Source organism: Gambusia affinis, linkage group LG21, assembly GCF_019740435.1.
Source record: "Gambusia affinis linkage group LG21, SWU_Gaff_1.0, whole genome shotgun sequence".
Lineage (NCBI taxonomy): Eukaryota > Metazoa > Chordata > Actinopteri > Cyprinodontiformes > Poeciliidae > Gambusia > Gambusia affinis.
Genome location: NC_057888.1, coordinates 13,901,215 through 13,920,467, shown reverse-complemented (window position 1 = coordinate 13,920,467; position 19,253 = coordinate 13,901,215). Strand labels below are relative to the sequence as shown.

Sequence of the window (19,253 nt, the reverse complement as noted above, 5' to 3'; positions counted from 1 at the left end):
ACAGTTAAGCGGAAATTTGAGATCAAAATCAGCTTTTTGTGGGATTTTCCTGTGTCCACTGCTCTGTACTTACCAATGCTGTGATCTGACCTAGCCTCTCCCGCCGCATTACCACTGCAGCACCATCAATCACACCCAATGCACGCACATTCACACACACTAAACGATTCAGAGTGGAGACAAGGATGGCTCTGTGATGGACAGAAGTGTGCTTCAGTAAAATTCACGTTTCTATGCTTTAAGTGTATGAGCTAAGAAGTATCCATAGAGAATTAATTAGCAGCAGTTAACAATACTTGTGGCTTGACACAATTCTAAGAAGTTGTTTTTCTGTGAAATTTCAAGAATGCACACAGATTTATTTAAAAAACTCTCGTTTACAGCTGCATGAATACTGCAAATTACATGCATGTTTGTGAGCAAAAATGCTTTGTGGAAAGGGTAACTTGAGAATTAGGGCTTTTTTTTACACCACAACTAAAGGAGCCAAACAAACCAAAATTGTTTTTTTTTTTTTTTTTTTTTTTTTTTGCTGCTGAAATGATGTAAGTCTGGACATTGTAAGAAATAAAAAAAAAAAAAGGGGTAATTATGTGTTTGCTTTTAGAGCTTGAACTAAAAATAATAGTAGTTCGTATTACTAGTCGGTCCTTAAATTCCATGGTATATTTGTTCATAGAATGAAAGCACATGAAATAATTCCCAATAAAAGACAATTATATTTTTTGTGTGTCATAGCATGGTGGAGTTGATGAGCCTAAATGTTGAGACTCTAAAATCCACAACCCCAATAGCTTAACAGAAGCTTCCGTTTATCTTCAAAAATATCATGGAGTATTTTTTCTCTATATATACTGTACAGATTATCATATGTACATGTATAGATACTGCAAAGTTTTATGAAAAGAGATGCTGGAATCAAAGATACAGTCGTTCTCCAGTTTCCTATAGTTGATCTCAAAGTCCTGTTCACCTAATCTCTCATGAGCATCATTATCAGATTCATTACTATCAGGCATATTAGTGTCATGTGGAAAAGCTGTAACGATAACGGCACCAACTGTAATTCGTTGTATGCAAATTAAAATATAATGTTTTAAGTACAGTGTAAAATATGCAAATATCAGAGGTCAACCAAATCCCCACTACTAAATAGATACAAATTTGCAGCATGCAAGTACATTGTCCTAGATGTTTATGATAAAAATTAGATGGCCAACATCACAGGTAAAATGAGTGATACAGAACATAAGGTATGAAAATGTTGGGGAAAAAGAGGAAAATGTTGATAAAGAGAAGTGAAATATGTATAAGACAAATAGGAATCACAGGAAAAGACAAAAGCAAAACAGTCAGACCAACAACCTGTACAGTTTTACCCTGTGACTTTTACTGCACAATGTTTGGACACAATAAAGGTAATATTATCTATATAGAGTAGATCTAATCATTTATTGTAGCTAAACATCAGCTAATACTTGATTTGTAGCAACATCACAAACAAATCTGTAACGTCATAAGCCTCTTTTGGTATTGCTTTGTCATAAACGATCTTTATCCCTGTGAACACTGCAATGTTTCAGTGACTTGAAGAACAATGACAAATCCCCATTAGCCACCAAGCACAAATGCAGCTGCTCTGCACTCCTTGAATATTCTTTGGCTTAGCTGTATGATGCGTGCATACAGCAACAGACATTGAGCAAATACACAGTTACACAGAGGCACACTCTCAAACCCCTGATTCCCATTAACCTGTGGGAACTCCTGCTTGGCTGAAAGGGAGAACCCTAATTTGTCAAACGTCCATAGGTCTTTGAGCTGAAGGTCATTAGGAACAAGAGTTTGCCTGTAATTACTGCCAGGCATCTCTCAGGATGGATTTTGCATGAATATTATTTACTTAAATGCTTTTTTTTTTTGTTTGTTTTTTTTTTGTTTAACCTTTATTTTGCCAGGGTTAAAAAATCATTTAAATTAAAAACTCTCTTTTTGAAGGGAGACCACAGCAAATACAACATTATGTACTAAAAATCCCCATATATATATAAGTGTATATGCTGGCAATTTCCCAGTTTCTGGCATGTATCAATGGATTGTCTTCTCGAAGTAAAAGAAACAGGGCAAAAGCTCCTATAAAGATGTTTGGACCAGGGATGGAGTCAAGATCAAACCTTCCCAATCTAAGACCAGACCTTCTGAGGCCAAAACCCAAAACGTTGCTTGTGTGGCTAAAACAGTCCTGCATTAGCGTTGCTATGTGTTATTCTTTGTATGCAGTTTTAGTGGCTATTCACAATATTTATTTATTTTTTTTTGTTGTTTAAGCTGCTCTGTGTTGAAACTGAGCAACAAATCTGCCTGCCTCTGCTCAAATCTGTTCACTGCTCCTCAGCACACAAAACACATTACACACACACAGTTGGTGACAAAAAACACTGTACATTATATACCCAAGCTAAATTAGAAATAAATCAGTTCATATATTAAATGTTTTGTAACCATTTTATTGGCGACATGCAGACAGGAGGAACATTCTTCCATTGAATGGCAGCCAGTGCTGTTAGCGAGATGTTGTGCAATCCAAGGCTCAGCTCGCTGCTGCCTCACCATCGCTTCTGAGAATTTGAATGGGAAATTGCCTAAATTAAGCTCTGCCTCACCTTTCTCCCCTGAACGCATGTCAGTGATTAAACCCTTATACCAAGATTTCATTTCTGCTTATTGGAAATTTCTTGAATTTCCAATGCTTGAGCCCAAAGTCTGTGCCATCCTACTCTGTTTTCATGCTGCGACCAGCCTGCCAGTATTTTTGTGTGTGTTGCCTCCCTTCAAATTTTAACTGTAGGGCAAACTGAACATATTGGACCCTAGCAGTTAACAGATACTATGGTTATTGCAGACCTTTTTGTCTGCAATGGTGCATGTATGTGAGAATTCAGCACACATGTCACACAAGTTGTTTTGTTTCTCCCTTCAAGACCCCCCTCTTCACAACTCATATTTTACTGCCAGTCAGAACATATTGTTTCTCAGCATGGTAGAGTCTAAGACTGGTAAAGGGGTGGAGGGCAGTGATGAGTGTGATATTATGGGCTGCAGTTGCCATACTGGCATCAAATCATCTTTATGAGCACACGAGAGTGCAGTGTAAGGCTCTCACATTTTTTTTTTCTCTCAACTTGTACAGATGAAATAACTAGGCTGTGCCCAAACCATGTCAAAAGCCAATTCGAATATTGTTATGGTCTATTGTTTAGACCGTAGTTGAGATGGCCACATTGGGAAATTGAAAATAAAGCATATTTTTGTTGCATTATTCTGTGTTTTGAAGTATATTATGTTATTTTCCATGTCACATATTAAGGGGGTATAGCTGATGTTTGGAAAACATAAAACCCATTCAATGAGGACAAGGTGCATAGAGGAGGGATTTTATGGAACAGTATGGATGAGGACACAGAAAAGGGGATCTGGAGACTTACTGTTTGGTGATGGGGTAGTTGTGCTGTACATTGCACATGACTGTGTGTATATAGGGTAGATTCTGTAGACTGCACAACAATAGTTTTATTTTATGGGCACATTTTTGAAAGTGTAAAATTAATAACTGACATGAAAGGCAAGTAATGTAAATGCATATTTTTGACATGGAAAATATTGGATTCTGCATTCTAGACTGAAAAGCAAAATCTGAAGGTATCTTTTATGTTAAATAGCTATTCATATTTTTTTCTCTCTCTCTCTGCTGATATGTGTCCACATGTTATGAAATAAAGCATCATCGTCATTTCTATATTTTAGGGGTTCCTAAAAGGTGTTTATTGTGATTGAAAGCACATGTATAGAGGGACCAATTCTAGACAGTTGGAATGATTTTGTACTCCTACAATCAGACATTTAGTAAGCAAACTTTACCAATCTATTTTTTGGGAATATTTAGCCTTTTATAAGTCTAATAAATAAAGGCCAATGGAAGCACAAATATGGATTGCTATGGATTTAATATCCATCCTTCAATATTTATAATGTACCAGAAACAATTTCACACATGGAGTATCATGATGCAATTCTTTGCTATTGTGATATGGAAGAGGCTGAGCTTGTAAAGTGAGTTCTTGTATCTTATTGTCTCTTTATGGGAAATGTTTGTGTTTGCAACTACGTGCAAAAATGCTTAAATTAACAACTTAAACTATATCATAGGATGTGTAACAGTAAGAAATGAGAGACTGTAGTAATAATGTGACCTAAAGGAATTTATTTGTTCTGAACCTATGCATTTGTTCTGATAATTTAGTTTCTACAAATACTGATTTTCCATTTCAATTTCTAGCCATGATGGACTCTACTTAAAAGGCTTAAGACGAAAATGTTAAATTCCTGAGGGTTCTTGGCTAGAAAAACACTCCTTAATAACAAGACTTGGAAACATGAAGGAAATGTCTAACAACTCTAAGTAGCTATGAACAAATTAACCTATATAATGAAAGGTTATTTTCAGCTCTCATTTTGTTTTGTTATATTAGCATAAAGAAAATTCGATCATAAACGGTTGCTAAAAAAGTAGCAAGGATATGTTGCACATTTGGGACATCATTCTACAAAAAAGGTCATTTCTAAAATGCATCATTTAATGTCTGCAACACTTAATGTCTCTGGAGTGCTGTCCACATTTGTTTAGTTAATTTATTATTCTCTTTTTAATGCCGCATTTCAGCTGCATGTCAAATAAACAGACATTTTATTGTCAAGTTATGTCACACTTCACTTTAGAATATCTGTTAGACTACATAACATGCTCGTAATAATACACAAACACTTTTTTGATCATATATGAAAAAAATATCTCCAATCACTCAAAGATTGAAACTTAATTTGGCTCCCTTTATGGTGAATGACACATACCTGCATATGCACAAAAAAATGTTTTAAAGGTAAAGTGCATCATTTAGAGAGAATCACATAATTCTAAAAAGATCAGTTCAAGTTAAGATATCTTTGAGACAGAGAAGTATAAGTGATAACTGTGTTCCACTATAAATGCTTAATGAAAATTTACCAATGTGAGGATCTCCAGGTTATCTATTGCCAAAGTACTAACTTAATATTCTTACATTCAGTGAACTACTCCGACTCAGACTGGCAAAAGGCAGAGATGACTTTAGTAAGATCTTTATAAAAAGAGGCTCACCTAATGGTATATTTAGAAGATTTATAGGAATTATACTCAAAGTAAAATGCAGACTCCAGTTTACCTCAGCCTCCAACTGTGGTGTTGAAGAGAACAGCAAACAATATCACAACATATTTACAGTCAGTTATTACTGGTCATTATTTAAATTGTACTATGCTCTGTGTGAGGTACACTATGCTTTGTGACAGTATATTATTAGAAATACTACAATAATGTTTATAAAAATAAAATATGATTCTAGGAAGATGATTTTTTCAAATTTGTGGAATATTAGATCATTGCTTTCACTAAATTACATCATATAAAAATGTGTATATGGTCGTGCAAACTGGCATGTCGACATCATTCCAGTTTTATGCATAATATAACATACTGGTGATTAAGAAGAAGAAAGTATTATTACTAGTGCTCAACAACAATATGTATTTCATGTTTCAGGAAAAAAAACTGAGTCATTGTGTCTATAGCTTAGAAATTACCTTCTTGGATGTAGTAATGGAAAAAAATGCTACATTATTGATAGCATTTTCTACTTATTGCAATCTAAACAAGAAAACCTTACGTCTTTGATCTTAAACTACTCCTGTTTCATTACACATAAGTACAAAATAATTCATACACTTGGCGGAATTCTATATTCCATTTTTTTATTAAATAAATGAAGAGATGGCTATCTCTCAAATGATAATGATACTATACAAATGGAGCATCAATTTTAAAAGATATATCTGGGTCTTTTTATCTTGGTCAAATTTGTAGATATTAATTTGACTCTATTGGAGACGTGATTTTGAGAATGAAAATGATATTTTTCACAGCAGTGTGCTAACACACATGTTCAATAACCTTAATTTTTCCAGAAATGCCATAATCAATTAAATTTTCTTGTCTCAAAATTGTATGTTCATTTTTGAATCCATGCCGGTACATCCAGCTGTTTCCATAGTTTCCTCAAATAGAATGCAAAATATTAATAAGCAGAACCACAGCGCTTCTTTCTTCAAAAAGCACATCAAAAACACCTGAGGAGTCCTGCCAGGAGGGCGTCCTGTCACCACAGACCTCCCTTGAATGAGCTTGAGGATCCACTGATTACCATTGACCTATAAAAGGAGTCATTGTAGGCGCCCCTTTAGTTACCCTGATGAATAATTGATCAACTTATTCAGAATACCAAAGGGCTATTGCTCTAACAAGACTGGACCAATTTTATAACACAAAAGGTTCACAAGTCCTAAGGTCTGAAGAACTGAGAAAAAAAAGCATAACAGGAAGTACTTAAAAACTGCAGAAAAATCACAACTCAAGAAAAGGATGGAAAAATATAAAAATATGTCTTAGTGTGTTGTGGTTAATTGCATCTTACTCTAAGATGCTGGTATGTAAATGTCAGATTCTGATTACCAAATCCTTCAGTCCAGTTTATCAGATTAAACTGATAAACTGGTTATTTGCAAGCTTTAAATTTTGTCAAAAAACTTAAATACACATAATTACGTTTTTCTTCTGCCAGATATGGTGGCAGAATCACAACACACGCTACATACTTTTAGTATGCACTGACAAGTGGTGGAAGTGGAAAAGGGTTTTTGAGATAATAAATAATAAAAATTTTTTAGCTCCAGGCAAAATACATTAGAAGACATAAACACATTAAACACATCTGTTACACAAATCCATTTTTATATCCACTGTTTCAGTTGATGGGTAAATAAATAGAAGTTACACCAATCACTTTTATTTTAGAGGAGGTGGAAACTTTAGTTTTTATATTCACCTCATTGCAAACACAAAAAGGTGAAACAAACAAATGTGATGAGGTTGAATTGAAATTTGAAATACTGTTGGGTTTTGTGAGCTGAGAGTGGTGATGAATGCACCAGTTTTGTTGCCATACACGACATTTGACTGACATTAATTGACAAAAAAAAAAACTGTAATTAAAACGAGGCAACAAATGCCTCTGATCTGCACACCAATCAGTGTCTGGCTATCAACAGCCTTCAAAACTGATAACAGTGAATGCTTTCAGTAAGTGCTCTATCTTGTGTTTTCCATCTAATATCCATTAAAGACTGGAATAGTCTTTAATGAACTATTCCACAGGTGTATCCAAAAGTTTGGATACACCTGTATCCAAACTTTTGGTCTGTATGTTCAACAAGAACTTATTTGTATGTTAAATAAAACCATAAACTGTAACCATCTTTACAAAATCTAAAACATCTCATGAAATTTCTTGAAAACTGATAGTTTTAAACATTCCTGACTTATATTTTGATGAATACAGTCTTTCCAGTTCACGCTCTACTGTTTTGATAATTGCATAACATTTAAATTGAGATTGGTTAAAATTAACTCAACAAAAACACATCGAGTTACCTCTGTTAATGTAAAGCTCCTTTTGCACTGCAGAGCCTGGTTCCGTTCAGGTTCTTGTTTTAAGTCAGACGCTAATTAGTTCATTGGCTGGTACAGATACAAGTTATCTGGAGATCTCTGTCAGAGATCGCATTATACTTCACAGACAGCATCAAAATTATGTATTCTATTTTTACCCATTAGTTTTTAAATAATGAAATAAAAAAACACTGACTTTGGCCCCAATAACTACTTGTTATTAGTATGACTGCTCATATTGTTTAATACCAACAGCCTTCAAAACTGATTGCAGTTAACGCTTTCAGTAAGTGCTCAATCTTGTGTTGAATAATTAAGGTCTATTCATCTTTGGTGGTTTGAACATACTTATCTCACAACGTCACTGTGGTCTTCATGGACCTGAATTGCACATCGCTTGCACTTAATCAGATGTCTTAGTTTTGGTGTTGATCTGCCTTGATGAATCAGCGTGCTATACTGCCAAACATTTTTGTCCCAAACATTAGGGGGGAAAAAAAGAAAAACATGTGGAGAAAAATATGATATATCAGAGTTCACTATTTTTGAAAAGTCAGCACTTTCCCGTGGAGTGGTGAAAATGTAATTTGCAATGAAGAAGTGAGTAAATTAAAATTGAACGTGTTCCCACCCTGAGTTTGAGATGATATGGTATTTAAGTCCACTGCAGCACAAGCACATGTCACATAATGGATAATTACAGAACTTTGACATGGGTTTTGGGATTTTCACAACCAATATATGTATATAAACAGTCACAAAATCTTCACACCTACTTCCTCTCTTTGTTTCAAGTATATGAATACACTGTGTTTGGAAAACCCTTGACTATTAGATTAATTAATAAGAAATGGCCAATGTCGACTATTTTCCTTTGATTTCAGAAATTAGCTTTAGGCTGCTTTTTTTAGGATGCACTTCATTGTATTCATAGACAGTGGAAACTTCTGAGCTTCAAAGTCACCAACCAGAGCAAAAGGTTTGCTATTTATATTAATGCTTTTGGCATTGTACTTAATTTGAACTTCAAGAAGCAGTTTTATTCATTTTAGAAATTGGTATTTTTAACTGCAATAAAGACGTTTCGTTTGGTCCACATTTCACACACAAACTAATACAGAAGCTTTTTGAACATTTTCAGAATCCTGTTTTTCAGAAGTCTGGAACATTGTCACTTTAGTTGCATTGCAATGCCGTTAATTCTAGGCTGATACAAAAACCAAATTATATTTAATCTTTTTGACAAAATTATAGCTTATAGTTGTTTTTGGCAGTTTTCATACCTCATACATGGTGTTATGAACAAATACTCAGTATACAAGGCAGTTTATAGACATCAGTAATATACATGTCTTAATCAAATCACGCTATCAGGAAAACATATTATCTTATTTTCTATCAAGAAACAAGATATCTGTTTCCCTTTTAGCAACTTGGTTTAGACGTATGATTCTGGCAATGATAAGAACTACTGTCTGTTATGCAAATTAGACAGGCCTAGTTAATGCTTCAAAACATCTGGTAATTTGTGTCCCATACAGTAGCTCTTTAGGAAGTGCACAGGGGAGCTGCTATCACACAGTTCCAGGTGGGCAAGACAAGAGGTAAAATTGGCTTCTTGCTAATTAGATAATGGCCACTTGTACCACTCTCAGTCTCTGTTTTTGGCTCCACAAAAATAAGGAGCTTTATGCCACAGAATTTGTTTTAAGGCAAGAGAAAGATATGTTGAGATACCACTGATATATTTTTAAAAAATTTTAAAGAATTTTGTTTTGCTGTTTTACAAGCCGGAAGTCTAAAATCAGTGTAGACTCAAAATCATCAAGTGGCATAGACAGGTAAATGGAGGCGTGATGCTTTTATAAGAATATGTAAGACTGAAAGTGTATAATATGAGATTATTATCAAATGTGTGGGTCAGTGTAAACATCAACCTCTGGAGTTGGGCAGGTCTAAGTAAAACTTTATTGCATTAGATGCTAGAATTAGTGATTTCAAAGAATAAAATATGTGATCTAAACTGTATTGGGCACATTTTTGATAAAAAAATGAATTGGCTGTTAATTATCCCTTTTTGATTGATAGCAACAGGCAGACATCCTAATTTAATCATCATGTTCAAATTGGACAGAAGTTAGAAAAAAGCCAGACTGGCGGCAACAAGGCGGGTGGCATTTAGTTCCATGCTTGTTTTTTCGTACACAGATTTCCAACATACTTTGAAGTCTCTTATTACAGACACAACATATTGAAGCACATCCGTTTTCAGCGTGATTCAATGAAAGAAAAGAAATGTCTTTTGATGGAAATTTTGTTCAAAATGACCAATTTGCGTTTAGTATCTTATTCCCTTTGGAGAACTGAACTAAAATAAAAGCATCATAAATATCAAATGTGTAGCGACTGCTAGATAATGACCACTTACCCCTAGAAAGCAAAAAATAGAATAGTTAATATCAAGACTACAATATAGATGAAGAAGCTATAAAACAGCATGCTTTCCTTTTTGGTGTGCTCACACATACATTGCATTGCACGTGTTCTTAGTACAGAGGGGAGGCTTTTGAGAAATAATTATTAAAAAGCTGCTTGAAACTTTGAGAACATATTTTCCTTGTAGCTGCTGTTTCTGCTTTCAGAACGAATCTGCAAAACAAGCCCCCCAAAATAAAATGTAAATTCATAAAAACAGAAATCTGAATCCCAGTCCAGATTCCAAATAATCCCAACATCCAGCACACAAAATTAAAGAAGCTACTGCCGTCATTCACTGTTTGAAAAAAAAAAATATATATATATATATATATATATATATATATATATATATATATATATATATATATATGTATATTTCACGTCCTTTTGCACTTAACGGGCAAAGTTTTACCATATTTTGAAGGAATTGCTTGTTGAAATGCTTTTTCAAAACTTCATTTACATTTGTTTTCAGATAAAAATCAGAACAACCTTGTGACGGGGTTCTATTATGACTTCGACAACCACAAATGACTGGCCAAGGCCGGAGATCACTTCAGTAAAATTTATGATGTTTTTCTTCACATGAACAAAGATGGCAGGTGCAGAATATATACAAAGGACATCCAAGGCAGGTTAAAATCAGACAAACAGCAGTACCTTCAATGTAAGAGTCCATTACCTTCAGCGTGACTTCTCAGGAGTCTAACCACAGACTGAACCCCTGTGGGGCAGAGACCTGCTTTTAAAGCCACAGGCTTTTAAAGCCTGTGGCGTCTTATGCCATTAATAATAATAATAATAATAATAATAATAGTGAAAAAAAACAATAAATAAATAAACTTGTAATCCAAAATACAATACTCAATTTAACAGAAAACACTCACTATGTCATCATGTGACTCTCCCGGCGCGCCACAATCCGGAAACAACCCTGCTTGAAAATAGAACCGGGAAAATGTTTGAAGCTGAAAATAGCAGGTTAGGATGAACGTTAACTGAAGCAGGAACACCGCGTGTGCACCCACGATGAACCGCGTCAGCTTAGGCTGCAACGAAAAGTATGTATGTGTATGCGTGTGTCACAAACCTGTTGCAAATATGTTCATAATTGTAATGAATATCTTTTTAAAATTTTCTCTAAATTTTTCTTTGCAAAAAAAATCTAACAATTATGAAAGTAAGCCATTTACACTTACTTTTAATATGATTGTAAGTTTGAATTTCCTTTTGGTTTTATCTTGATTATCATTTCGAAATTGACAATGTGTCAGTGAGACCACATATTGTGCTGTCCAAATCTGTTTCTGTGAAACATTGTTCCCAAATATGGTTTCACAACAGCCTCTTCAATTACAACAACTAATCTTGAGAATATCATGTAATTCTCCCTGGGCAGAGTGAACGTTTTTGTCTCTAAACTGTCTTTTTCACCAGACATGTCTCACTGATGAGACCATTAAATAAGCTGTCCAAGTTGTAGTTTCTGGCAGCCCACTCACACAGCTTTTTTTTTTTGCCCTTTTCCCCATATCTTACTTATTAGCCTAGCCCTTCCTGGAAATGTCACTAAGGAGATTTAGTTGTCAATCAGTTTCCTTAGTTTTCATCTTTCTTCTTGTGTTTCCCATTATCTGTTTCTTTTCTTTTTGTTCCTCCTCCTTCCCTATCAGTTTCACCTTTCGTTTCCTTCTATTATGTGTAAAGCTATCTCCCTATCATTAGGGAATAGGTTGACATTTGCCAATGGATATTGTTGTAATTTGCTTGCCCTAATACCTGAACATACAGAACCTTACTTTGCACTTTAGCCTGTCAGACTCTAATGACTTTGATCGCTCACTTGAGTTTTAAATGAACATGTAGGCTTAACTCATTAGTGTTTAATAAATGAATTTTCTTTTTTGAAATTAATAAATTGTTTTACTCACTTGTTCGTTGTTATAAATCAACTAAGCAGACTTTTCAGTCATTTACACATAAAAATGTATCATTTAAAAAGTAAGATCATTTACATAGTTTTTTTTAATTTTTTTTTTATATGCACATTATAACTTTGTGTACCTTCAAAAACTATTCTTGTGTGTCTTTAGCTGCTTCAGTATGTGGGCAGCAGCTGTTCCACTGGGTATATCTGTGAATAATTAATACATACAGTTCTCATCTCTCTGAAGGATTAATTAGTTATAAAGAAAACACAGAAGTTGCCCTTTCTGACACACATATTTTACATTATGCGGAAAAACATGTAGTACTTTTTATATTCCAAAACCATTGAACTAAACAGATTTACTGTTGCAGTGTCTAGCTCCGGCGTTAAATTCAAAGTTAAAAGTAACTACAAATGTCAGTAAGTTAAACAACATTTTCTTCTGTTTCTTTTGCTGCTGCTGTTTTTTATTTAGCTTTTCTGCATCTAATTGTGTGTATTTTCGAAAAGTTCAGAAATCTACCGGCTTATGTTACATAAATTGATCTAGTATAATGAATGGAAGATTGTGGGATTATGTAAATGTATTTAGATTTTTTATTATAAAAATAAAAACATTCAAAATTATAGGTTGCTAGAGCTATAAAATACAATATACTCTTTTTGTTTAACCTATTATACACTTTCATGTAGGTCTGGCAGAAATATTATTTTCTAATTAAGTTGAATATTTACTGAAGAAATCCTTGAATTGACAAAGCTAGGAAGTCACAAAAAATCATTGTTCATTCTTCTTGTACTATATATTTGATTTTTGGTATGCTCCATGCTTAGTTTATATCCTGGCACAGTAAACATAATTTCAAGACCAACTTTTCCTTTTTACTTGTTTTTAAAATATTGCCAATGTATGAGTTTAGTCATTTTTGGGGGCGATTTGAAAACGATATTGTTCAGGGCTGTAAAATCTTGTTTCAACATAAGGACCATGATGTAGAGATAACAACCCAAGTCCTACCTAGTAAGACCTAGCATGCACAATACATAGTTTCCAGTGCTGCTTGCTTTTTCTTTTGCTGTTGTGTGAATGCAATTTATTTTGGCTGCATAATGAAAAATGTTTGTGTAAAATTCAAATCTTACTGTTCCCTGACAACCTCTAAAATATTTGGACTCTACTTGACTAACATGTAGAGTCCTAAGCCAGTTCTCATCTATTCATGTTACATTTATAAAAACCACTTAAATATTTTTAAACCTAACTCCGTGTTAAATGATGTCAAGTTTTTTTAAAACGACTAAATATATCTTCTGACATCTTACATATACCACAGTGTGGCTTTCATTATCGCTTTTTTGTTTATAGACAAACTAAATTCAGAAATCCTGATTGGGGGAGGGCATGTGGTGGGGTAGAGTTGACGCATCCATCTGTGGTTCAATTCCTCAGCTTAAGGCCTTTACTTTATGTCTTCCTTTCCCCTTTTTTCTCTGGCTATTTCCTGTCAGATTACTGCCAATAAAGGACAGTAGGGTGACGAACTGTTCAAAAGGGGAAATCCACAGAGGTGTAATTAAATATGAAGAACTGGTGGGGAAAATATATGCATGTTAAACAAACAACACATGTGTAAACTAATGAGATGGAAAGGGAGAGGAAATGTGAGTTCCAAAGTTGAGGGAAAGAACAGAGCCTGTCTTTGACAAAGCTGGAGCACGAAACAAAGACAGGAAGAGAAGTAGAACAAGATCCATAAGGACAAAACTCATTATCTCTGTGTTCAAATCATTCCAGAAAATCCCAACAATACTTTGCTAGGATATTGTGACAAATTTCCATGAATTGCCTGATTATACAAAGTAAGTGAGCAAATGTATCATTGTAGCTACACCTACATAGATGCTTTAAATGCACAACAACAAATCCTTTCAGATTAGTGATTACAAGGCGGTTGTTGAGACGGGAGACAGAGAATCAGCACAACTAGCTGTGACAGGAGCTGCACGACAGAGATGGACAACAGATAACTGAATTAACTTAAATCCAATCAAATTAAATGGAATTGAACTGAATTGAATCATCTTATATTAACCCCCTAAGGAAGAATTGAATTCTGCCTGTTTATTGTGTTGTGGAAAATTATATGTAATGAAAAAACATCAATAGAAAGCAAATTGTGCTTGAGAAGAGGCACTTTAGAAGTTGGGAGCTTAACTGGCCAAAGACGTGTTACACCAGCAAATCCAATTCAGTGATGAGCAATGCACTTACTTAAAGTGCAAATCCTTCACTGCAAGAATTGGTGCAAAATGGACCAGGTTGCGATGCTGTGCTTGCACATAGACACAGTCCGAGTGGTTCATCAATGGTGGTTTCATAATGCCTGTGTGATGATGATGATGATTGTATTTTCAGCTCTCTATTTAATGGCAAGTGGCTTTTTTAGATGTGTACATTCAGATCTTCTCCTCCAAAATACTATGTTATGTAATGTCCCCGAACTAACAAGCACACACACACACACACACGAACACCCAGAAACGATCAGTGCCCAAGCAAACGTAATGGAACCACTGGTAAATACTTTTTTTTTCTTTACACTTTGACAGGTAATGAAATCAACTTGCTCACTGGACTATACCGCCCTTATTCTGTTCATTCATTTATGTTTGTGAGCAGCATTTTGAGTCCTGCTTGTTCACAGCTAATTCTCTAAAGAGAGCTGTACTCAAGACTTTGTTCTTGGGCTTGAATGAATGAGGCAATTTGGGTATACTGCTACTTGATTTTAAGTGTTATGTTTTCACAAAGGTATCATCCTGCATTGTTTGAATATTCAATCAGGACAGACAGGCTTACCTGCAGTCCTGCATAAATCGAACCAAGCATAGCTAACAGAAACATGGAAAGAAAAATAAATAAATAATTGATTTAAAGTTAATTTAAGCTGGGAGGGGATTGACAGTAACATTGATTTTGAATAGGATGAAGTTTATACGAAGAACGAGGAAAAAGTATTCTGCTTGAGAAGCCAAACTACATTTGTGCCTAGACAGATAAGTGGTGTTTGGTAATTATGAAGATCTACGTGTGTCGATGTTCTAAGTCAGAGATCAGGTTTTACTGAATATTTGAAACACTGAGGTTGTATTTTTTTATGGAACATGTCATAAAATACTGTAGCTACAGGAGCAAGATATTAGGATTTTTTTGTGATTTCATGACTAGATGCTTCTACATGACAATTACTCATGTGGCACAGCTGCAGAGGAGAGATAAGTAGAAGCACATTACTTGGTAAGCCGACACATGCCTCAACCAAAGACATCAAGATAGCCTCGTTCTATCCACATGTATGGCAGATGGTGTTTTATTAGAAGAAAAGAGAAAGATGAATGCAATCAAATTCTTGTACATCAACACCCAATTAATCTCTTTAGTGAGCCACATGAATCCAGTGTTCCTAAGAAAGACTATATAATTTATAACTTAATGAAAACAACTGTCTGTGCATCTCACTCGTAATATTAGGACAAGTTTTAGGACAAACCTTAGATGCAGATGTCAAGGTTGATCATCTTGCTGTAATCCAGTGATTTACCTAAATATCTTGTGCATTTGTAACCATAGTGATGGTTCTTTACAGGGATAGTTCAGATAATTTGAAGTGAGGTTATGGGAAGCTATTGTCATATCACTGACTTTATCAAAAAGTGAAGAAAAAAAAATCTGACCATTCAAAGTCTTTCAGCTGATCAGACAGAACTCTTGTTTTAACAAATTTAAATAATCCAAACTGAAAACATTTTCATTCATGATTTACAAATGTTTTCTAGTGGGAACTGAATTTCTTAACTTTCAGAAAACATTCATCTATTTTCTTATCCGAGCAAGCGTTCTATTACTATGCAAAATAATTTAACCTAAAGGAGAGCCCATTGGAACTCTAAAACTTTGTCGACCGCAGACAAACTATCAGAAGGTGGTGTGGCTTTAAAACGGTTTGGAAGCATTTTGTGATGGGAGAACAGTTCACTGGACTTCAGCCAGGGGTAGTTTTATAAGAGACTTTGAGACTCATCAATAAGTTCAATACGAATCGATGTCATGCCTTGAAGTCTGACTACCAGAATGAGTTGTTGAATGGAATCGGACAGGAAATGTCAATTTCAATCTGTATATAGACAAGGAAGAGAGGAACAGCTCTCTGACCAGCAGTTGCATATAATTTCTACCATTAAACAAAGAAAATCTCTATTAAAATATACTCTTGTTGGTCAAATAGTACAACAAATATTTTTTTAACCTGGTCAACTGTTGTAAGATGTTTGGTTTGACTTTATGCAGCATACTGTACTCCCACATTTACACTACGGGAGCAGGGAGCTGTTGATGTCCTCTACATAGCCTGACACACAATTCACCATTTCTGTCTTTGTGAAGCTTAATGTACTGCAGTTGAGTGGGTTCAGTTGTATGAGTGAGTGAAAGGTGAAGCTTTACAACAAGGAGAGGCAGTGTGACTGTTGGTTGTGTGTGTATAGGGGAAAAAAAAATCAGCTTTTTATCTTCATGTCAGCTTTTTCCCATGAGTATTTCTCACATTTGGTGTTTGAGGTTAGTTTGATTTGACTAGCACAACATTACAGGTTTTTCAAGGCAAATTTGAAACTGATGAACTGTTTACCTAGATCTAAAACAATGTTTTATTTCACTTGTCATAATGTTCTTTGGTTTTATGTTTATATAAAACACACTTGTCTTATGCTTACTGTGAACTAATTAGTTCCTTTGTCAAAAGAAAAAAATCAAATTTTTTTGTAAGTTTGGAAGGTTTTTGCTCTTCTTTAAAGCACTGTCAATTGTGAACAACTCCAAGGCTTTACTTTTCCACATGTAGTGTATGTGCATTCAGCATAAATGCATAAAGGATCTGGGTATAGTTCACTGACTTTTTCTCCTTTTCTTGTCTCCTTTTCTTTCACCCATCTCCCCTGTATTTCTTTTCTCACAATTACATGTCCTCTGGCTTCTCCCACTTCCTGTCCTGTTTTGTCCCCTATTCATCTTTCTCTCTCTTCACAATCATTCGCTCCCCACAGAGAAGTGTGATGAGGCTCTAGCCTCTCCGCTGCCTCATACGGCCTTCACCAGCTCATCCGTCTTCTCCAGTGGATATGCACCTGGATATGCCAAACTCAACAGGAGAGGAGGTAGGAAGCACACATCCATAGTGCATTCAAATATTCATAGGAAGCACACACCTACTCATACACACACACAGAAAAAGACGCAAATGTCCTTGTACTTGGATATAAATGAAAGTAGTGGGGGGGAGGGGTACTCTTTTCACATTTATTCTACACATATAAGTGACTAATAGTCTAATTTGGATACATGTCCATACATCTTTATGAATGATTTTGCAGGTGATCAAACTGTGAGATGAATGCTCAAGCTTTTATAGAGTGACATGCTCCACAGTGCTCCCCAGCTGCTCTTTTCCCCTTCTGCCTCTTCTAACCCATTTTCCCTTTGTATTTATTTTTTACATCTTCTTTTGTGTTCCCTCATCCCTCACTCTCCTCATCGTCGTTTTAATCATTATCTCTGTGACTCAGGCTGAACCTCATTTTCACATCAGTCCACAGCTAAGGGCTCTAAACAGACAATTACATCCCTTTATGTTTTTACAATTAATAATTCATACCTTTCCATCTAATGCAGTCACCCTGCAGTGTGGGCAAGTGAGCAGTGATGCAGACCTGCCAGATAAAGGCAAGGTAATCTGAGGATTTTAATCACACCGATTGAGTTAAAGCAATGAGAGAGGATGGGACTCATGCTTCTTGAATCATGGCTTATACAAACAAGAGAACAAGGCAGAATTTAAAATAAGAAAGGACGAAATAAGGACTAGATTCACAGATGCTGATAGCTCTTGTGTAAATGCTGCGACGGATGTTTCTGGACCCATTGAACCCACAAAAATCTCTGAAACGCTCACGCATTCATGCACACATTATCAAAAAAGTCCAAAATTGGTGACATATTTAGCATTAACGTATTGTACTGTAACATAACACAAACAAAAAGTATGTAAATTAACACAGTATTCAATTAAGCAAATTAAGTCAAGTTGATATAACATATCAACAAAACAATAAGCAATTATGAAACAATCAACAGACATTACAGTTTGTCAAATGCCATTGTCAAAATCATTAAGAACAATCATCTTCAAGTACATCAAATATTTTGGTCAATGCTCCCGTTGTTTTAAATCGGAGGGAACTCTAAATAAATAAGGAGCCTAAGTAAAAGTAAATGCTGTTTCTCCACGTTTGGTTCTGTCTTTGGGAATGCAGAGTAGATATGAGCCAGAGGAAGTGAGATCTTCCAGTTATACACTAATGCAAATGTCACCACTGGGTTTTACTGAAATGACTTACAGATCATGTTTACAGAGCAGACCATTTTGCCCATGTTAAAACCACCACTGTTCACAGACATGGCAAAAGCAATATTCACTTTTTAATTTTGAAAATCGTGATTAAAGACTCTGACACCATTAATTTTAACACAGGCAGAAGTGCTGAGGTTTCTAGGAAAAACATAAAAAGTAGTTAAGTCTTTTAAAAGACTTAAAAAAGTGTGTGTGTTTCTGGATGTGTGTTGATCATAGAGCACAAAGATACCAAAGGTGACTATTGCAGTCCTCATGTATTTCCCAGGCTAACTGCAAAACAAAAACAAAACAAACAACAACATCAACAAAAAATAACAAAGGGGAATGCTCCATAGATGAGCTATTTTGTTGCCTGCTTGATATGTGAAATCAGATTATCTGATTCCTGTTTTTTTCCTGCTTTCATACTGAATTTGACTAAGTTAGTCATATTCAGTATGAGAGCAGTTTTTGCCACACTGGCTTTTAATTTGTATTTCACACTGCTAAGGACAGCAGAAGTAAATCATCTTTATGTGGGCGATGACTCAGCAGATTTGGTAAGAAATGTGAAAATATAGCAAAATAAATTCCATGCAGAGTAAACCATTTGATAGGTTTATTACACATGACCGATAATGCACTGCAATGTTTTCTGATGTCTATGTTTTGTAATTTATGCTGAAAATGCACCGCCTTACTCCAAGTGAAGAATTCAGTGCTTTATCAGGCTTTTGGGATACATTGTGTTGCTTTCGTGTTTTATTGTGAATTATCTAAATGTGTAGCTAATCCTGCA

At 35.0% G+C, this 19,253-nt stretch overlaps 1 protein-coding gene across 5 annotated transcripts in view; it reads left to right on the top strand.

Annotated features, from left to right (window-relative positions):
• The window catches only part of cntnap2a (contactin associated protein 2a), a 283,391-nt gene that overhangs the window by 82,911 nt on the left and 181,227 nt on the right, over positions 1–19,253 (top strand). For all 5 annotated transcript variants that reach the window (XM_044103978.1, XM_044103977.1, XM_044103979.1 and 2 more), the window contains exon 2: positions 17,109–17,219. In XM_044103978.1, coding sequence (XP_043959913.1) covers positions 17,109–17,219 — 111 coding nt within the window. The remainder of the gene's footprint in view (positions 1–17,108; positions 17,220–19,253) is intronic.